A 21,838-nucleotide genomic window follows, 5' to 3' on the forward strand; every position below is an offset into this window, starting at 1 on the left:
AGCTAATGCTGGGTGGCAACAGCTTGCCAGAAAAATAAGCAAAAAGCAGGCTTCCAGCGGGCACAGCCCCAGGGTGAATTTCCTTGGCTGTTTGTGCCCCCCGAGTGCTCCACTCGCCTGGTTGCTTGGGACCTGGGCTTTTACTGACCTCGGTGGGAATTTTGCCAGAGATTTCAGCAGAGCCAAGGCTAACGGGCTCTACCTGCTGACATAGGAAATCATACGTAATGATGATTGCCTTGCATACACACATATACAGGAAATCTCTTTGGGGTTTTCTTTCCAATAGCACTTTATGAGAAGCCCTCTGCTAAATGTATGCAGTAGATGCCCCTCGCTTTTGTGGCTCTCCCGTAGCATTAATCAGCTCCAGTTTGCGTGGGATGAGATGCACAGCAAGAGAGAATATTTGCTTTTAACATAGCAGACAGGGCGGTAGGGATGGGCGAGCCTTCAGGCTATCAGACTTTGTCCCCTCTCCGCGAGTTGGCAAAGTCCCTGCCACAAGATGGTGCTGGCTCTTCGCAGCTGCAGGAAGGACCGCAAGAAATGCAAAACCTTTGAATGAGCAGATTTTAGTCAGGGCTAAGCATTAACAGGGACCACAGGCTGATTTCCAGTATGCTGCTGACTTTTAACCCTCTCCTGTGTCACAGCCTCGTGCACCCTCACGCCCGTCCCTTTTCAGGCTTCTTAGCTTCACACAGCACACACAGCCCCTTGGGTTGCTGACTGAAGGCACAGAGATTTATTCTGAACCTATTTTATTTTATTTTATTTATTTATTTTATTTTATTAAATTTATCCTTTTCATTTCCTTTTTATCCTTTTATCCTTTTTCACGCAGGAGAAGGACAAAACTTGGCAAGAGGTTTTCAGGTATCCCTCCTTTGCCTCCCAGCACAGCAGCAATGTTTCTTCCCGGCAGCAGAGAGTGCTGGTGTTGCTTTTGGGAGGCTGAGAACAGAGACTGGTCCTCAGACGGTAAAAATAGCTATTTTTTTAAAATAGGAAGCAGCAACGTGAGCTGCATCATCACCCGGAGGAGAATATACTGTTTAATAATGAAACTCATGGTTGCTGTGTTTTGGAATGTTGCCTGTTACTGCCATCTGACATGGGTTTTGTAGGAGTTGGAATTATTATTATTATTTTTTGTAGCTTCCATGCAAAAAGCAGGAGATGAGCTGTTTCCAGTGCTGTGAAAAGACCATCAGCAAAGCTCCACGGAGCCCACAGGACAGCCCTGGCATGTAAGGAAAAGGAGAGGAAGTGTTTTCTCAATCCCCAAGGCTCAAACGAGTTCGCCTTTTATTTCACAGCTAATCCTACCACCCAGCTTGGCCCTAGCTCCTCCCCAGACTCTGAAAAGCAAAACAATGCTTTTATTTATTTATTTTTTAACCAGGCATCAGCCCAGCTTGGTCATCACCTAGTTTCCAGTTTTGCCCATCTATGGGAAGCTGCTTGGACCAAGGGTTGTGGGATGCTCAGGACCTGCTGTCTGTGTGCCAGGCCAGGCTCAATCCTTCTTCCAGCAGCTACCAGCTGCCCCGTGACTCCTGGAAATGGAAATGTTTGCTGTCTTAACTGGTCTTTCTGGCACAGCAGACAGCTGTGCTCAAGGTCCTATGACTTCTGAACTTACTGCAGGTATGGTGGTTTAATGAGTTACATCCAAAAATGTTGGAGTTATAAGGCATTATATCCAGTTATAAGGAGTTGTATCCAGTTGGGAAATGTCTCAGGACATTTGGCACTGGAGCTGCTAGCAAGCAACAACCCTCAAACTACGTCAGAGAGCCTCGAACTATGAGCCCAGGCTCAAGCCCACGCTTTGTGAGACGTGTGGGCAGAGGGGCAGTGTCACCCCTGAAGCAGGCTGAGGCTGTGGCACCACCGTTTGGCCAGACTGATGCAGGAAGGGGAGTCAGCCCTGGGAACCTAGAATGGCTTCAGCAACACGGCAGATTATCTAGCTGTGACTCAGATGCTTTTATCCACACCTTCTGCCACAAGGGAGATATGACAATGAAAACATGTCTTTGATACACTCAAAAGTATCTCTGATAAAGCATTTTGTTTGTTTTGACTGATAACCGAAGAATCAAAGAACAAATTTTAAATTGCATCACTTGCAAATGCATGCCTAGGTCAGAAACACCGGGGTTATGTCCTACTTGCACCATGGCTTCAAAATGCAACTGATAAGGGAGCAAGCACAAAGATCAGGGCTTTTCAGCCCAGGGTTTTCACATCTTCTTTCCAACAGAATCATGCAGTTATAGCCAAAAAACACAAGTTCACGTGGCTCCTAAATTCTTGAGAGAAACTGAGAGGTCTCAGTCCCGTGGATTAAGTCATCCTCAATAATGGCGTTTTGTAGGCAGGAGGTGTGATGTCAAGAGTGAAAAGACATGGGAAGCAATGAAGGATGCTTTGGGAGAACAAGGCTGACTTTTTGCAGCCCCTCTTTAGGTTCCCAACCCCAAATTGCTGTGCTGTGCAAAACGTGTGCATAATGCTTATGGAAAGCCCAAGAGTTGGCTTCTGTCCAGGAATAGAGGAAAGTCCAGGAAAGGGAACATCTGGGCTGGTTTTCACATATGCAAGGCTGGGGGCTCCTCACCAGGTTGTGTCTCAGGGTACTCAGGCATGGTCAGAGTACTAGGTCCACACATGGGCATTGTGCCTCAGGCTGGCTATTTTCACTCCTGCAAACACGGGAGCTGCCTTTCACTTTCCGTCTCCTCACAGAATTCCTGTGAGCACAGCGCAGTGCCCTCACCTTTCCAGGTCAGTGTGGGGTAAGTACCATTACTGGGGGGGGGGACAGGGTGCACCAGGGGGTGTTCGAGGCAGCAGCAGGAGACACAGGGCAGCTCCTGGTGCTGCGGCATGGCCTGAAAACCCCGGTCTGTGTGCAGGCAGGAACTCCAGGATGCACCTGCAGCCACATCAGGCGTTAATGCTGCTTAGCAGCCCCAGCACGCTTGAAACATTGAAAGTGTGGCCCAAGGGTCTGGAGACTCTGGAGAAGCCAGCGGCGTGTCCGAAAGCAGCGCTGGAAATCAGTGGAAAGAAGGAGAAATTTTCCCAAGTGGCGTTAGAGTTAACAAACCCTGCCGGAGAGCAGCGACGCGCGGGGCGGGGATGGAGGGCGGGCGTTTCGAGCAAACCCAAGGCGCTACCTTGGAGGGTTTATGTCAGATTGGCATAAAGGTCTGCAGGCCGCCGGCAGGTAACGCGTGCCATAAATTGCCTTTTAAACCAGCCATCGGCCACGGACCTGATTTATGATTTCTTTTTAAAGCAGAAGGAAAAAAAAAAAAAAAAAAAAAGAGAGAGCTTGTCGGGATAATGGGGTCATAAATCCGCCGTTCCCTTTAGACCTGCGCTGCAGATGTCCCGCGGTGCTGGGGACCAGGTAGGACAGGTCCCCTCCCGGCCGCCTGGGACCAAAACCTGGGAGTCGCGGGGAAGTCGGTGCGGGGCGAGCCTGCGGCTCCCACCCGTGTCCGCGCGTGTGCCCGTGGGCGTGCAGCCCCACGAGGAGCTCCTCGAGCCCCCGGGGGCTCGCACCGGAGCCGCGGGGTTCCGCCACCCGCCGCCGCGGGGAGCCCCCGGGCTGCGGCCGCCGAGCGGAGCGCGGCGCCCCCCCGGCACCGCCTCCTCCTCCTCCTCCTCCTCTTCCTCCTCCTCCTCCTCCTCCTCCTCCTCGCACAAAAGGCGGCGGGAGGAGGGCCCGGGCTGCCCCGGCCGGCCGCACCATGCCCCGCCGAGGGGGGCTGCCGGCCCCCGCCGCCGCCCGCCGGCCCCCCCCGCGCTCCTTCCTCCTCCTCCTCCTCCTCGTCCTGGCCGCCCTGCTGCAGCCCGGCAGAGGTAAGGCTCGCCGCGCTCCCCCCACTCCTTTCCCGGCCCTAGAAAAGCCCCCGGGGAAGGCGGGTTGCCCCCAGCCTCCTCGGCGCGTTTTTTGTCGAGGTTTTCCATTTTTTTTTTTACTTATTTTCCCTTTCCTTTGCTTCCCCCCCTTCCGGCTGGCTGCAGCCCTGTTTCCATCCCCATCCCGGCTCCTGCCTCCCCCCCATCACCACCCCGCTCCGGGGGTCCCTGCGGGGCCGATGCTCTCGGTGCTGGGCGCTTTAACGGGGTGGCCCGGGACACCGCGCTGCGGCACACGGTTGCGAATAAAGCGCCGAGGAGATTTTCTTAGCTTTTTAAATTATTATTATTACTATTTTTAATTTATTTTGTGCTTGCGATGCTTGGAGCTGCTGGTGAAAGTGCAGCAAACTGTTTCGGGGAAGAGCCCTTACTGCAAGGGTAAATAAAATGATCTTTTCACACTGAGCTGGATAAAGCATAAAATATATAACTTTTTTTTTTTTTTTTTTTTTCCTCCCTCACCAACCCACTACATTCACCTCTCACTTTGGGGAGCTGCCCAAACTAGGATTTCTTGCAGAACAGGTTTAAAATGAGCTCTGATTGCCCGGAGCATCTTCGGGAATAAATCTGTTGCACACCTCTCATGAGAGGCTCCTGTCTTGCCTTGCATCGTTAGTTTTACATAGTCAATTCCTGGCTGTCTGCTGGGTGCAGTTGTCCTCTGAGTGTTCGAGCTCTCCAGGGGCTCAGCCTGAGGGCAGGATGTAGATTGGAGATGCCTTCGTGCCTGCTGGACGCTGCTCTGCAAAATGAAATTGGGTTTGGGAGCCGGCAGCATCAGCATGAGTGTGTACGTGGGGTGGGGAGCTCGGCAGTCCAACGGGGTGGATTATCAACCTCCAGAGTAATCCCAGTAAATCCTGGATGGAATTTTTCCCATTGTGGGAAGTTTAGTTGAGAGGAGTGGTCCTGTTAGATGGATGGGAAGGACTCAGTTTCTTTCAACCTTACCTGGCATCTCACCCCTGGATCTGGACTAGCACAGGCATCTTCAAATCCCTCCTTTGCCCAATTCATTTTGATCCAGCACAAAAAAACTGCACAGAACTGAGTGCAGCTAAGACTGTCATTGGGAAAATCCTGTGTGTTTTAACTCAAAAAGCTCAGCTTTCACTCCAAATTCAGCTTTTCAAAGCTCCATTTTCACAACAATGTTGGAAGTGTTTTGGTTTTGCTCTGAAGTGGAAAGAAAAGCATACTTTGCATCTCCAAAAGCTGCCCCTGGGAGCAATGGCCCCCAGGAGTGTGGCCGCCGCCAGGCTTTGCCCATGGCACCCGCTGGAAGGGAGGAGATCTTGGTTTCCATTCAGATATTACCACCACTAAATAAACTTCCAGAAATCCACTAGTTGGGAACGGAGGCAAATACCGTCCTGTTTCCAGACAGATGGGTGAGAGAAGCCTGATGGCTAGCCAGGGCTGGATAGTGTGGGCATGACTGCAGCTATGTGCTTTATAAAGCCAGTCACATTGTACTTTCTATTATTTTTCTATATTTTGAGCTCTTGCAGTGCCCAGGAGCTGAAGGCTGACTTGTGGATGTGAACAAGGAACGGGCATGTGCTAACGCTCAGTGAGAGGGCATTAATGAGCCTCTTGTTCGGCGTGGGGGAAGCCAGCAGCCTGCCTGAATGAAAGCCATAGATGCAGCCCGGGGTGAGGGTTAACCACCTTGGAGGGCACGGAAAGCGTCAGCACAGGGCTGGGGCATGGTCACACTGCTGGGGTGGCTTAGGAGCAGTGACAGGACCACTTGTCCTCCCTCTGTGCTTAGCCTCGGGCATGGTGTGATTTTGTGCAGCTGTCCGGCTTGGTGCACCACTCCTCAGGCAGCTTTAGGTTTGCAGTAAATTATTCTTAAGGAATACACAGCAAGCTCCTGTCCAGGGCTCCTGCTGCTGAAGGTCCTTGCCACAGGCCCAAGCTCGGTGATGTTTTTCTGCAGCTGTCAGCGTGTCCCCAAGGTCTGCAGGTGACATCCAGCAGCAGCGCCGGGCAGGGCAAGCCGCGGCTACAAGCCCTCCAAAAACAGAGGCTGGACAAAGCCCTTATTGACATCTGGGAGGGAAAAGTAAAGCAGGCTTGGAGTTCACGCCCAAAGCATTCCGCTTGGAGGCTGCAACCTCTGTGCCGAGTCCTCGGCTGAAAATTTGTTTAATTACTTATTGACCGTGGACGTTAATAGCTGCACCCTGGGGAGAGCTGGGGCATCAGTGCCACTGAAGGGCACATTCATAGCCACAGGCTTGGTTAAACAAGCCGCCGCATTCAGAGCCCATACCAGTGACATTTGGTTTAATCTGTGCGATTCCACTTTATTTTAAAATCCTCTCGAAACTCAAAGCCTGGGTTTTGCCTGGAAGCAGGCAGCCCCGGAGCAGGCAGCGTCTCTGGGACGGCATTGGGCCAGCCTTGGATGCACCCCAAGGTGAAGAGGCTGGCCAGCATAACCTGGATGTCCTGTGGAAGTGACTCCTGTCATAAATTAAAGCAATTTACTGCAGTGGGAGTCAGCTATGGACGTAATCTGTGTGGAGGGGCAATATCTTGTAAGACTGCTTTATGGTGAAAGTTTTGGGGAGGGAGATCCTGTATATTCAGTTGGAAACATCCAGAAGATGTGCCTCGTGTGGCTTTTAAAGTCAGCATCTGGGGGATTGGGGGACAGCCTCCTTCAGGGCAGTGGAACAGCTATTGCATTGTCAGCAGCGATGGGAGGGTTTCATTAGAAAGATGGACAGGTTCCTTCTTTCATTAACCGGAAACCACTGGAAAAGAGCGGTTCCTAGAATCATATTGTAGGTGTTCTAAGCCCCCCGTGCCCATTTCTGCCCTTCTGATTTTTTTTGTGAAAGGAGAAGTCAGGACTTCCTTGCAGGAGAGATGGAGAGGTTTGTTCCTCCTCCAGCCTTTTCAGCTCCTGGGAGATTCCCTGCTCATGACACTGAACTTGCAGCGTGTTTAGCGTTAAAACCACATCAGGATCCCCCTGATCCCTATTTTCAGGCTGTAACCGCTCAGCCCAGCCCACTTTCTGTCCTTCTCTCTTGCTGAAGGTCTCAACATGTGCACGAGTGGGAGCGCCTCATCCTGCGAAGAGTGTCTCCTCATCCACCCAAAGTGCGCCTGGTGCTCCAAAGAGGTACGTGGGCAGACTCTGGTTTTTGCTTTAAATGCTGCAGTTGGTTCTCAGGTGCTTTTTGTAACGCAGAGAGGAGGCTGCAGCCCCCCCTTTGCCTATCCTGGTGCCAGAGGGGGCTGGTGAGGGCAGCGGGGACTCCCAGGCAGAGTGTGGCTCGGGCGCATGCAACTCGTAGGAAATGTCCTCCACCCTGCTCAGGGAGCAGCGCTGGTGCTTCAGGTCTCCTGTTCCTTCAGTTCCCTTCCTGTTTTCTCCCTGGGAGCCCCAGGAATCCTGGTACATGTCCCGTGCTGCAACAAAGATCATTCCCCCTCGACTGTCCTTTTGGGAGGCAACCAGCACCTTTGGCATGTTCACTGTCATCAAGGTGATGAGCTGCACAGCTTAACTGCATGCTTCGTGGCCAAAATGCATCCTATGTTGGTGCTGAAGCTTCTCTCCGGTTATTTACCCTGGTCCTCCTTGGTTTGCAAGAAGTTGCAAATACCTTTCCCTGCTCCCTAAGTATAGCTTATGGGTTTTCATATATACCTCTTATCGAATGTGCGTCTTATCAAGCAGACTTACAATTTTTAGAGTTTAAGGTGTTTGAAAGACCTGATGATACATGATGTGTAGATGGTGTTTGCCTGCTTAGCGCCTGTATCTGCCCTCGGTGTTGACAAGAGAAGTAAGGAATAGAATAGAACAGAAAATAATAGAGTAAAATGGAAGAGAATGGTTCAGTTGGAAGGGACCTGCAAAGATCCTCGCGTCCAGCTGCCTGACCACTGCACGGCTGCAGCTCTCCAAGGAAAACCTCTTAACGCAGCTAACACCATGTTACCTGACAGCGGAGTAGTTCTCCTGTTTTATTTTTTCCCCCCAGCAGGTTGACTGATGTGTAGAAGGGAAAGGGTAAAGCAATAGATCCTGCTTTTGAGACATCTTGTAAACAGCTGTAAGAGCTCCTCTTCCAGCCAGCTCATCTGCGGCGTGATATTGGATGCAGGTCAGCTACGGGTACCCAATAGCTTGCCTTTTTTTTTTTTTTTTTTTTTTAATTCTTGGCATCAAAAGACAATTTTGGCAAACGCTGCCAGAGGAAATGTTTGTCTGGTGGTCGCTGTGACCACTAATTGTATGTCAGCCCTTGGCACTGGCTGCTTGACTCTTATCTTGCAAACAGAAGAGTTACTAAAAAAAAAATAATCCTGAATGGAGCAGAGGGGCCAAGTGAAGGAAAAGGTGTGTTTATAAGGAAGTCCTGGAATACGTCCTGACCTTTAGCCTGGCGCAGCTATTTAAAAATACACTTCGATGTATTTCTTGCCAAGAGTGATGTGTTAAAAAGCTGCTGTCCCTGCTATACGCTACATGCTAAGACTTAGGAAGCTCTTATCCTAACTCTCTGTATATTTTTTTAAATTTCATGTTTGAAACTGAATTGTTTCTAACTATGAAATCATCAGATGAGGTAATGGGATTGTGAAAGATATCTAGGGGTTTTCAACTTCAGAAGTTTATAACGTTATAAACTCTTCACGATTGGCTCTCTTTGCATGTCATGTCACCACCTTATTTCCCCTTCCCTCTGCTGCAGCCTCGTCAGTCATGCCTATAAAATTGCTGGCTTTCGGTCTGTTTTGCTTTCCTGCTTCCATTAGCTGCCATTCACAGCAGCGTGTGCCCGGGAGCGTTATATGCTGCTCAAATTCTGTAGCTCTGCTGACGTTCAAATATCAAGGCTCAGATACCAGAGCGGTTTCCACAGGCGCTAATTATGTTGTGGTAGAAACACAATCAGCCCATTAGCATGTATTTACTGCTCGCCTTGCATTTGCTTAGCGCATTTGGGACTAAATTGGGCCAACTGTTGTCATCTTTACAGGCAAGAATTATGTTTTTTTTTTGGTATCTGCACACCCACACGTGCATGCACACCTTTCTCAGTGGCACCAGCACGGTGAAGCCCACAGGACATCCCAAAGTCATCCCTGTGCTGATGCTTCAGAGGATGCCCTGGCTGTGGGAGAGGAGGGCTGTGCTGTTTCCCACTCCCAACTCACCACCTCCTGCCCCACAAGTGTGGGGCACATTGCCGCTTCTATCGGCCTCTGCTCATCCCTGCTGCCATCCGGGAGGATGATGATGGATGAGCTGATGAGAGCAGCTGCTGGTGTCCGTGCAGCCCGGAGTTCCCAGGGGCTGGTGAGCTAACCACAAGGCTTTGGGCTGCTGGAAATTTGGAAACAAAAGCTGACTGTTGGCTCTCGGACTAATACCTTGAAAGGCAGGGCTTAAACGGGGCGATGCGTTTAAATTACGCTCTAAAGAGAAGGCATGACAGTATATGTGTGCATGCAAAACAGAGATGCACATTAATTATTTTAAATTAAAATGAAATTTGCTTTATGATGAATTCAACTGAAATTTCCCCTGTGGCACCCTGTTTTCCAGCGGGTTGCACGTATCCCATGCTCTCTGAACACATTTGTGGCTGGAGGATGAGGAAGGAAAATCAAGGGATTTCCTACAGGGAACATGTAAGGTTATTTTAATGAAGAAAGAAGGCATCATTCAGGCTGACTTAATGCAGAATTGAACTGATTAAAACAAAAATTGTAGGCAATAGCCTAGAACATGTAAAGTTAGGAGTTGGATACGGTCAACGCTGTTTGCGCGTGAGCCAAGCAATTTGTCTTAAAACTCTCAAACTGAAGAGCGTGTAATTGTCACATTATTGGCCTCGTCTCCCTGAACTCCCCCGTCTGCTCGCGTGCATTGCCTTTTGCCTGTTGGTTGGTGCACCGTGCCCGTGAGCAGTGACAGTTGATCCTGAGAGCCACGGGGCACAATCCCCGAGGGGATGCTGTTGTGCAGCACGAGGTAACGAGGACTTTTTTTGCTTTGGTTGCTTGTGGAGTATTTGGACCTGTGAAATACCCCGCAGAGCTTCCCGTCCTTTTCCCCTTTCATTTAGTCTCTGGGATTTTCCTTGTTGGAGACAACGTTGTGGTTTGGTTTGATGGGACAGGGTGGCCAAAGCTGCAAGGGGCAGCTTAGGCTTTGCCTGGTTTTGTAATGCAACACCATGGTCCTGCTTGCTGCCTTCCTCACCCCAACACAGGACCCCCCTTGCCTCCCCCATTGTGTCCCCACCTCTGGGTGGGCTTTCTTTTCCCCTACCCTGAGTAAAGCAGCATTTCACCGAACAGGTGAGGGCTTGGATTTGCTCAGAGCTGCAGCTCCGCAGTTGCCATCCTGTAGCAATTCCCCTGGGCCCATTTTAGAAGAAATTTAAACAGAAACCTGCTAAGTCAGGAGTGGTGGGGACTGGGAACTGAGGAGGTGCAGAGGTGCTGCTGAAGTGAGAGCTTTCGCAGTTACCATTAGATGGTATTCTGCATCCCCACAGGGATGATTGGAAGTGCTTGATAAAGCCTGGCTTGTCACTGACTTAAGGTCAAATCGTGTCCGAGACAAACTGTTCCTCGAGGCTGCCCTAAACCTGCTGCTCTGAAACGCCAGGCGTTGTTCTCGGTTGGGAGGGACCCTGGTTTCTGTTTCGTCATGCTGGAGATGATTTACATAGTCCCAGTCCTCCTCTCTGGAAGTCCAGCTGTTTACACGAGGCGATCCAAGAAATTCATGTTCACATCCATCCAGCGTGCCGTCGCCTTGGCTGGACACCGCTGCTCAACGCAGGAATGCAAACCTCTCATTTTTCCAATAGCGTTTGGACCTCGTAGTGAGGAAACGCAGCAGAGATGCTCTGTCTGCGTCCCAGGCTGTCCTCGGGGATCCTCCAGAGCTGTGTGTGACATCAGTCAGACGATCTTGACATCTCCCCTGTCCTCTGCTGTACCTCAGCAACAGCAGCAAGTGGGGTTTATTCAGCCCTGCTGTGGTTTTTGGGTGTGTGGCTGAAGGAGGGGCTGGTGTGGCTGTGAGCATCTTTTCTGCATTATTTCCTGTATTTTCAATAGCTCAGCCCCAGAGCAGGAGATGGCTGCGTCTCTTGTTAGAGCACAGAAACAAGTAGAAATCAGCTGTTGAGAATGCAGTAAGCTTTGGGCAACTCACTCCTTTTGGTCCTTTTAGGAAACCAAACTGGCATGCTGACAAACGGGACATGCTGGCTGCAAAAGGCCATGTTGTGTGGCCGGGTTGTTTCCCAGCAGTGTGCTGCCACTGGGGCTGGCATGGGGGGTATGAGATGTCTGGGTATGGGGGGAGATGCTCAATGGGGAGTGCTGAGCCCCATATCGGCCTTAGGGATGTTGTGCCCCAAACCACTGCTGTCTGTTCCCGGTCTGCGCCAGCCCGGAGGACGCTCATGGTGGTGGCATTTCTCCTGCAGGATAGAGCTGGGGCAGTGCTGGCTGTGCAGGGTTTTGAGGAAAGGGGGATGTGATGGGATGTGGGGGCTCACAGGGGAGCAGGGTCTCCAGCTTCACACCTGGACTTGGCCTCCTTCCCTCGGTGACACCTCCCTGTCCTCTCTTCCTTTTGCAAAGCTCCCCTGAGGTGATGCTGCTGGGGATGCAGAACAGTGTGTGTCTTTATGCTGCTGTGGTCTGAGAGCAAATTCCATTTGCAGACCTACAGGCCAGGCGCTGAAATGCTGAGGGCTTGGGAGCACAGCGCATAAAACCTTGCTGTGTTTCTTTCTTGGTAGATCCCTTTGAAAGGCTCGGGGCTCAATGCAAGCTGCTTTTGAGGCACAGCCAGCTCAAATGCCACTGAGGGCTCCTTGTCATTTGCTACAGACCCCAGCACATCCACACAGTTGCAGGGCTGATATTTCTCCCTCCTCTTTCCCTTTTGCCCACCTTTCACCTCGCAGGAGTTTGGCAGCACCAGGTCTGTCCCATCGCGGTGCGACCTCCTGCAGAACCTCATCGCGAACGGCTGCACGGGCGCCATCGAAAACCCTCGCAGCAGCAGCAGCGTGGTGAAGGACGTCCCTCTGAGCAGCAAGGGCTCCGGCCAGACCCACCTGGACGTCACACAGATCACGCCGCAGAAGGTCGCCCTGAGCCTGCGTCCCGGTGAGTCTCAGCAGCTGCAAGACCCATGGGGGGGCTGCAGGCACGTGGCAGGGCAAGGAAAGGTGCCGGGACTCTAAACTCTCTAAACTTTCATCTGACTCTAAACTGAGACAGCTCCTCATATAAATTTATGAAAAAGAAAAAGGAAAAAAAAAAATCTTTTGGTATGCAAAAGAGCCGTGGGATCAAGGCCTGAGATGAAGATTTGAACTTGTGACTCAGAGCTTGGACTGTATCCATGTCCCTGTTTCATTCCCCATAGCCATTGATTTTCATAAATCTTTTCATTTTAATTAAAAATTAAAAGTGAAGGGCTAGAGCAAGCCACGCGAGCGTGCTTGTTATCTAAAGCTCTTGCATGGTGGGGGCAGACTGTAGTGTGGGTTCAGAGTTCTTGCAAAAATCTGGCAGCCGCTGTTTCTGAAGGGGGAAAAAAAGCTCTTTATTGCAAAGTGAAGGAGCAAATATAAAAGCTCGATTCATTATAAGCGATCGGTGTGGGTTTTGAGGGCTTACACTTCTGTGACAGCTCTCATGAGCAAACAGAAAGATGAAATATGACGTTTTGCCCAAGAAAAACAGCAGCTCGAGCCGGTGTTCACGCTACCAGCGCTCTTCCAGAGCCAACCAGTTCCTGCAGGCCTTGTTGTTTTAGTTCCGTAGGACGAATAGTAACGATGTCTCTTAATTAAATCTTCCTGAGTAGCGGGACTGCTGTCATCGGTCAGACCCCTAAACCTAAGGAATTGTTGCTTTGAAGCAGGTGCCTGAGGTCAGTCACCATGGCGTGCCTGACCGAGGGACCCACCGGTGGCTCTGCTGCAGTGGCACTTCTGCAGTTCAGTTTGTTTCTGAAACAGGTCTGCTCCTGTCGGAAGTGAGTTATTATTCCTCCTGTTCCTCGAGGCAATCGCTGGGGGAAAGGGCTGGCTCAGCTCCTCCATCTCGCCTCCACAGCACATTCCTTTCCCAGCCCCTGGCTGTTCGGCACGGCCGGAGGCGCGGGCGCCCACGGCTCCGGTGGCTTGGGAGAGGTGGGACGTGGGGTCCAGCTCCCTGAGGCTTTCCTGGGGCTACTTTGCTGGATGATGGAGCTGCTGTGCCTGCCAGACCTCGTTTCAGCAGATTTCCAGGTACTTGAGAGCAGCACAGTGGTGTGCCAGGCAGATTTTGGTTCTGGTGGGATGGCAAGAGAAGCCCCTGCAGGTCTGGTTTGAGGTGGAAACCCTAATGTGCTGACAAGTTCCTATACGGGATGAGCTGCAGCACTGCTCTTGCTTCACCTGGATGCTGAGGGTTGCAGTAGGCTGTGGTTTGCTTGGCAGGTCAGCAGAAGCTGAGGCTGTACAGCATCCCCAGGGTACCCAACAGCTGCAGGAGCAAGGGAGTGTTAGGAGATGTGCCAGCAGCTTTCGGCTGTCCCGCCCCGGGCTCAGTGGCCAGGCAGCTGCTCCTGCGGCTCCACGACTTGCTCTGGGGTGAGCAGCTCTGCCAGAGCAGTTTGGAAGTGCTTTTGAAAGTGCCCAGAACAGCAGGAATTGCTCTGAGGGCTTGTGCAGTGCTCTGAGTGGGGCTGAGCCCATGAGCTCTGCTTCATGTGCTCCTGTTGTAGAGCGTCAGAGGCATTATGGGAGGACAAACATTTCTGCACGTTTTTCATAATATCTCCCATTTTTGCTGTCTTTTTGATGTTGAGGTGCATGCCATCTTACTCAGGGCCGATGACTTCCCACACCCTTGGATTAGCATCCCCAATTTAAATTATCCATTAACTCTTGAGCTAGAGAACAGGTCCTGAGGGTTGCAGTCTGTGGACCCAAGACAAAAAGGAGACAATGTTGATTTAATTTTGTGCACAATGCCAATTTTGTGTTCCATCAGGAATCTTTTTTTTTGCTTGCAGAGTGTAGAATTTCAAGGCTGAGCTCCCACAGCAGTCGTGGTGATTGTGCTCTTCTATTCTCAGACTGCTAAGCAGAAGCAGAAGAGGGCAAATTGTCAATTGTTTGCTGGTCCCACCCAGGCAGTTTGATCTAAGCATCCTGTGGCTGAGGACGTATCCCCAAATCTCTGTGCTCAGAGATAATTCCCAAAGGCCTTAAACTGATGTCTTTCTGGGGCAGCTTTCAGATCAAGCATTTAGTTTTTATAGCATTGCTTTTTAACCTTGGGTCCAGCTATAAGGCAGAGCGTCCTGGTTTTGAAAAACATGAATAGTGTAAAAGGAATTTAAAACAATGAATAGGTTCATGTTGTGCTGTCCATTAAGCCTGGAGCCTCAGCAAGCAGAAGCAAGAGGTTTTCGTGGGTAATCATGATTGTTGAGTTTGCATTCTTAAATTAGCTGAAAGCAGCTTTTCCATTTGTTTTTACTGCCTCTGTGTGACTGTATCCAAGAAGCATTTCTGTATTCATTTTTGACTTAAAAACTTCTCAGTAAAAGCTCTAAGGAGAGGATGGTGGTGATGGTATGCGGGGAGCGAGAGGGCTGGATTATCCCTAAACTATGAGAGTAATACCGTGCACAGAGAATAATAAATGCTTTTGTACTGACATCTGCATACATTAGCAATATTTTCTGTGAGATAATCAATTTGTACAGTTAGGAATGAAAAGAGAACCAGGCCTGGAATCCTGTTATTTTTGGTGCCTTTTCATGGACTAATAAATTCATAACTGTTAAGAGAAGGTTCATTAGAGCATCCCAAGTGCTCTTTCCAGCACAGCAATTCCCATCTTAGGGCCTGCTCTGGAAGAAGGGCAGTTTGGAAACCGTAGTGTCTGAGGCAGCATGTGCAAAGGACACGTCCTCTTTTTCTCAAAGGGCTGAGTATTACAGTGGTGAAAAATATGTAGGAATGAAAAAGAAATAGGCATAGGAGTGGATATTCCTGGAGTGAAAGACTGTCTTGCAGCACTGAATTGAAGGAGAGAGATAAAGAGAAGAGAAAGAGAGAAGAGCTGAGATAGCTGGGTGGGAGTAAGAGGGGCTGCGAAGAAGATCCTGGAGTTGGGGGTGGCATGGGGCTTGCAGGACTGGGATATTCCAGCTCTGCACGGGGCTGCAGAGCCCCTCCTGCCTCGTTTCTCCAGCGCGGTGGTTTGGGGATGCTGCTGCTGCCTGCTCATGGGCTGGGAGTAAGTGGGAGCAGCTGTGCTGCTGCAAACAATGAGGAGAACAATAAAACTTTTAGGGAAATGTTTTCACGATAATAAAAAATGTGCATTTGATTTCTGGGGAAGAGGGAGGGAGCAAAGAGATTTTTGCAGAACCTGCTGGTGCCCAAAGTTCAGCCGTGGCCAGGAAGGGCTGGGAGAGGTGGGAAGGAGGGGGAGCTTTGGTCTGGAGGTGGTCTGAGTCCCGGAGGAGCCATAGAGCTGGAAAAGATGCTGAGCTGGCAGCTGGAGGTGTGGGCTTTCCCATGGCTCGAGTGCATGCATCTGGGGGTCTCATTTTGTCCCCTCTCTCAGCTATTGGCAAAGTGTAAGGCAAATGTTTGCCATGTCCCTTCTGGCTCCACTGAGGTCTGTCTGGCTTGAACATGAGTTTGTTTTGATGCCAGTTCACCCGTTTTCAACATGTGGCTTTCTGCCAGCATGGCCTCTGCTCCTGGACACCCTTCTGGAGAGCATTTCAGCTGAGGGCAGCTTTGCAAAAGGGAAGCAGTTGGAGAAGGTCAGGGGAAAAGCTTTCCTCAGCTCTTTTTCACATGTCCACAGCCTGACTCCGTCCTGTCAGCTCCTTCCCTTGTGTTCATCACTTCAGAAAGCTTCATCTCTGTTTTGGTACTTCCCCATGTGATTGCAACAACCTTCTTTTTCCAGTTCGCTTCCCTTTTGCCATACTTTCTCCGGGGTGATGGTGGCAAGACTTTTTTTCTGGAGAAATTTCCTTCTGAAAGGTGTTTCTTCTGTGTCTGCTTTGACTCGACTTCTCTGCACAGCTCGGAGAACATCCTGCATTCATCTCACACCAGCTGTTTTCTCCTGACCCACTTCCTTCTCCTGCTCCACCTCCTTTCTCTCTTGTGCAGGGCTTATGTGACTGGTCTGGTTTCATTCGAGGATGTACCCAAACAAGAGCGTGAAGAATCCCTCTTCCATGACGCATCACACTTGAGGTTCACTCTGCTTACTTTTCTTTCCAGTTTTCTAGGAAAATGCCCATGGGTTCTGACCAGTTTGGGACAGCAACATTTTCATGTGTGTATCTGTAGACATTCTCTCAGCTGAGATGGAAAGACCCTTTCTCATATCTCCAAAGCTAAATGGAGACATGCACTTGATGGATAAGTGTTTTTATCTTGCCAGCTGGTACAATACATAGCTTAAAACCTCAAAGCATGTCCTGCTTTTCTGTTCGTCTCCTGAGGATCAGATTTGAACAGGCTTGTTCCCCTTGCCCTCTTCTTTTCCAAGAGATCTGTCTGCTCTGCATGGGAAAAAAACAAAAGGCAACAGTCTGGATTTTGTGTGTGCTAGGGGTTCTCTGGCAGTGCTTTTCACCGCTCTCAACTCTTATATGTGTGCAGGTGACCAGACCTCCTTCCGAGTTCAGGTCCGGCAAGTGGAGGACTATCCTGTGGACCTCTACTACCTGATGGACCTCTCCCTGTCCATGAACGACGACCTAGACAATATTCGCAATCTGGGGACCAAGCTGGCTGAAGAGATGCGAAAGCTCACTAGCAATTTCCGCCTGGGGTTTGGCTCTTTCGTGGACAAAAACATTTCTCCTTTCTCCTACACGGCACCAAGATACCAAAACAATCCCTGCATTGGGTAAGTGGTAGGCGTTCTCCAGAGTCTGCACAGACGGTGGTTGCAGGGTCTTTTCTTGCATTTCTGGCTTTAGATAGTGAACCCCATTTATGCCCCAGTTTTTGGGAATGCACGATGCTCCAGAGCCATTCAAAATAGGGCAGTTTCCAATTTTGCAGTGGCTGTTGAAGGATACCTACATCTAGACACATGAAACTATTGTACCAGGAGCCTAATGCTATTTTTAAGTACCTGAAGAGGATGCAGACATTGCAAGCATTTTTACAGGCTTTAAGGAAAAGAAGCAAGAGCCAGAAATTCCTGCTTTCTGATCCTAGCTCTGAGTCATAGTTTGGCCTTGGGTAGATCAATTAAGCTCTTCTCCATTTTACAGATAAGGAAACCAAGGCGGTGTGAGTCTTTCCCAACAGAAGTGTTTGAGGGAAGTGAGATCTGGAAGGGCCTGTGGGACTGATTAATGAGTACTTGTAAAGTGTTGTAAAAATTTCAGGCAGTTTTCTTCATCTTTATTGCTGTGGGAGGAAAGCAAACTGGCAGTTGCGAAAGACACAAATGATGCGATTTGCTGTGCAATGTTATCAGAGCCTTCCTCTTTTTTTTTTTTTTTTTTTTTTCTTATTAGTGTATTTGCTAGTGTCTTTTTGTTTGCCTTTTAACAGATGGAATTTGGGATCAAGTCCATTGTATTAGGGATTGTGTCAGAATCAAATGGGCTGAAGTGGAGGGTGTCCAGGCTCAGATGGGCTGGGATGTTGGCAAAAGAGGGCGGATACAGCAATAAATGACTCTTACCTTTGTGTTCCCTGTCCTGCCCCTTAACCTCATCCCTCTTATCCCTCTTTGGGCTTCTGGTTAGTTGGGTAAGGGCAGTGTGGTTAGCCCTTTTGTTGGAGCCATTCTTGGATACTTAAATTGTAAAGTCACATCACAGACAGTTGCCAAGCTCTGTGAGCAAGCATGCTCTAAGTTTGCCATATGAGAGGCAGATTAAAGAGAGCTGTCATCAGCTATGAAGTTTCTTGCCATCTTTTGGCATTGACCAAACATTTGGCATCTCATCACACGTTGACCATTGACCAGACAAAATTACCCATATTCTTTTTTCATCAGTTCTTCCCAAAGAGGAAAGTCAAATGGATCTACTTCAGTGCTAAAAGCTTGTGCTTTGGCCATGAAGCCTAGCCACAAAACTGGAACTCCTTTCCCTTTGGTGGCCTTGCACATGTTTATAGTGTGATGAAGTTAGGTAAGTCAGAGGGAAATACAGAGCTTGTTCTGCTGGAATAGATTCAGTTTCCAAGTGTGGAGCACATAAAGTTTTTCAGTGCCCAGATGAAAGCCCTAGCCGGTGGAGGAATACTTACGTCTGTCCCTTTTTCTTCAAACACTTCTTGCTCCGAGCATTCAGGTTACACAGTATTTTCCATTCTCTGTCCCCTGTGTGCCTAACTTTGGGATGCTGCTGTAATGGAAACCACCTGGCTGAAAGGCATGGCCGGGCATGGAGGAGTGGCTCTGTGTGAGCTGTTCCCACCCCATGGACATGCTCTTGCTTCCCACAAAAGCATGTGGCTGCTCTTGTTCTGTGCCACCACAGCACCATGTCTGTGCTCTTCACAGGTCTTCTCCCTCTGAAATTTGGCCTCAAGGATGCACTCAGTCATCTCCATCATCCTCATCTCCATCAGCCACTCGTGTTGGGGGGACGGGGTTTTGCTTCAGGCTACAAAATCTTCTCAGGAACTTTGGCTTACGTGTGATTTAAAGCAACAGGCCTTTTGTGGAGTGAGATGGGGTAAGACATGCAGGAGGGGGAGGCAGTGCTGGCAGAGGAGAGGATGGGGCTGTTGGTGATGTTCACAAGCTGTGGGTGCCCCATCCCTGGATGTGTTCAAGGCCAGGCTGGATGGGGCTTTGTGCACCCTGGTCTGGTGGTGGGAGGTGTCCATGCTCATGGCAAGGGGCTTGGAACAGGGTGGGCTTTAATGTCGCTGCCAACCCAAACCACTCTGTGATTCTGTGGATCACCTGGAGCTGCTTTCACCGAGGCAGTCCAGAGCTGTCACCTCACCTTCTGCCCTTGTGATCAGGCTGTCCTTATGGCTTTTCGGTTTTACCCAGCTGATTGCTTTTCTGTCTATGGGTTACATTAAGCAAGGCTGTTCTTGGGAAGCCACTTAGGTGTGATTGCCAAAGGCAGCCCTCCTGGCGGGTACTCCCTTCCTGTCACCATCTGCCTCCCCCTCGCAGCGCTGCATGCGGGCTGTCACTGCTGCCAGGTGGCTTGCTGATTTGGCTGTGAGATGGGTTGAGAGGTTTTGTTTTGTTTTCGGATACTTCTAGTGTCAAAGCAGTCCTTGTCCAGTGACCTGTTTGCATCTGGAAAAAGCTGCGGTGGGTGGTTTTTGCCTCTGGTCCAGGGGTCCCCATCCTCCTCCCTGCACCTTTGGGCCCAGGCAGGCAGGTCCAGTGTCCAGTGCTGGTGTCTCTGCTCAAACCTTCTGTGGAGAGAAACTTTTGGTCTGGATGAGGTATCTGGAAACTTCAGCTGCTCAAAGCACCTTCTGGGTGGGGTGGGACAGAAAGGCAGACTCTACTGTTTGTAGATAACTGGCCAGAAATCAAAGCATCCAGAACACAAAACCTCATGAAAGCATTTCAACCCTCTGGACAAAGGTTTGGATACCAACCTCTTCGAGCTGCTGCCTCCTGCAGCTCCTGGCTCCTGCTAGGGTTCATGCTAACTAACCACTCCCCTCTGCTTCTCTTGCAGCTACAAGCTATTCCCAAGCTGCGTCCCGTCCTTTGGCTTCCGCCACCTCTTGTCTCTGACGGATAAAGTCGACCGTTTTAATGAAGAAGTTCAGAAGCAGAAGGTGTCCCGGAACAGGGATGCTCCGGAGGGCGGCTTCGATGCGATTTTGCAAGCTGCAGTGTGCAAGGTGAGTCACTCTGGTTGCTGGGGTTTTAACACAAAGCAGAACAGGAGGAGCTCTTCAGCTGTGTTTTTGAACCCTGGTGAGGCTTTGGTGTATGGTTTCTTGGAAGGAACCACTAATTTCTTTTTGCAGAAACCAACAAGAATGCATTGAAAAGAAGCTATTGTTTTTATGTGCTTTTGTGCATGAACAGGCAAAGAAACCATTTAATACCTTCTCCAGTTTGAAGGTGTAAAATGAACCTTTTGCGAATGGAGATTCAGGTGGCAGCATCTCCAGGTGCTGAGGGCTTGTGCAGTGGGGGTTGCTCTCCAGCTTAGGGTCCTCTTTGTGCTCTTTCTCCCACCACAGCAAGGAGGAATGCATTTCCTCCCCTGTCACCCTCCCACAAGGGACAAGCCCTCTCCCTGCAGTGGCTGTCTGGGTTTGCTGTGCTGTCACTCTCCTCACCATGAGGTTTGGGAGAGAATTGCTCAGAACTGTCATGGAGCAAGTAGGTGGGTTGCTCCATGTCCCTTTGTGAGCTGGGGATGAAAATGCAATGCTGCTCCCCTGCGCAGTGTGGTTGGGCTGCCCTGCTCTCCAGTGCCAGCTTTTTACCTTTGACATACGGTTTGGTTTCTGTGTGCTCCAGCCTTGTGCAGTCCTGTTGGTAGGTCTCATTTAATCATAGGTCTAGATTTTGGGAGCCAGGAGATAAGCATCACCTGCAGGAGCGGTTGATGCAGGTTTGCGCAACCAGGTTGAGTGGTAAAGCAGAGTTTCCTTCTTGCGGGCTGGTTTCATGCACGCTTCATGCTCCCAGCAGGACTGAGCCTGCCCTGTTGGATCTGGCGCCTCTGAGCAGCCGTCTTTCTGCTCCCAGCCTGGCACAGATGCTGTTGCTGGCACCACGACAGCGCTGCTCCCAAGCCTCCTCCAGGCACAGAGCTCTTCGTGTCCCTGCTGGGTGGCACTGATGGACACAGCAGAGATGTCTCAGGGCAGTGACTGCTGTGCTGCCCATCGTGTGGTTCTTCACGGTTCTCTCCAGCACATTTTTCTTATTGCAGAAATGGGATAGCATTTCCTTATGGTGTAGAAACACCCCCTAAGCCCTGCAGCCCAAGTAGGAGCTTCCTTTCCCTTGCAGCAGCCGAGAGATGCCCCAGCTCCACCTGTGGCCACACGTTGGCAGTGAAATATGTTGTGGTCAACAGCAGTTTGTGGTGTCACGGGGGACATCCCAGGAGAGCCAATGGAGGAACCTGGCTGTTTCCAAGCCACGGTGTCCAAATGCCTATTCTCCTCCCCTTCACGCAGAGAGGTAGGAGAAACCATACCTCGTCTGCTGACTAGGTGGTTTTGTGCTGCAGTTCATATCAGGCATTTCTTCTGCATGAGCTGTCCTAAGAGCTCTGTAACATTCAAGTCATTTTTTTGGCCCGGGTTTTAAACCCAGGAGTGGGGAGAGTTTGTACAGCTAATACAGGCTAATAACCAGGCCCAGCGCTTGGCTCCTCTCTGAAAGATGAAGATATGGCAAGTGTTATTCTGGAGGCAATGAGAGAGCCAGAGACAATAAGCCTTTATACTGATGCGAAAATGGTTAGCCAGGAATATTAATCAACTTTCTGTAATTATATTTTCCATTTGCAGTATTCTGGTCTTCTGCCATTCTGTAAGTGCAAACATCATATGGCTTGGTGGTGTGTTTAAGTTTCGGGTCACACACACTAAACTGCAGCGAGGAGATAAGCCTGTTTTATAAAACTGTGCCTTTTGAAATACTTTTGGTGAGTGTTTGCTAGACACTGGTGCATGGAGATGGCCAAGACATCTGGGAGACACTGAGGTGCCTTTCAGAGCTGCGCAGGGCTAAGGAGGCTTTGGAGAATGGATGCTTTGGCTTTTAACCTCCAAGGCTTTCTTGTCATGCACGTGTCAGTTTCTTTCTTCCAAGAAGGCCCGCACCTAAGAAATGAGAGTGGAGTTTTACGCATACGGATGAGTCC

General features: G+C 50.1%; 1 protein-coding gene across 1 annotated transcript in view; it reads left to right on the top strand.

The window, feature by feature from the left end:
* Positions 1-3,729: 3,729 nt before the first annotated feature.
* The window catches only part of ITGB5 (integrin subunit beta 5), a 46,286-nt gene continuing 28,177 nt past the window's right edge, over positions 3,730-21,838 (top strand). Inside the window, exons 1-5 of the mRNA XM_032190322.1 lie at positions 3,730-3,882; positions 7,005-7,090; positions 11,919-12,123; positions 16,656-16,905; positions 19,679-19,847. Of these exons, the coding sequence (XP_032046213.1) occupies positions 3,771-3,882; positions 7,005-7,090; positions 11,919-12,123; positions 16,656-16,905; positions 19,679-19,847 (822 nt within the window). The 5' untranslated portion in view covers positions 3,730-3,770. The remainder of the gene's footprint in view (positions 3,883-7,004; positions 7,091-11,918; positions 12,124-16,655; positions 16,906-19,678; positions 19,848-21,838) is intronic.

Source organism: Aythya fuligula, chromosome 6, assembly GCF_009819795.1.
Source record: "Aythya fuligula isolate bAytFul2 chromosome 6, bAytFul2.pri, whole genome shotgun sequence".
NCBI classification, from domain to species: domain Eukaryota; kingdom Metazoa; phylum Chordata; class Aves; order Anseriformes; family Anatidae; genus Aythya; species Aythya fuligula.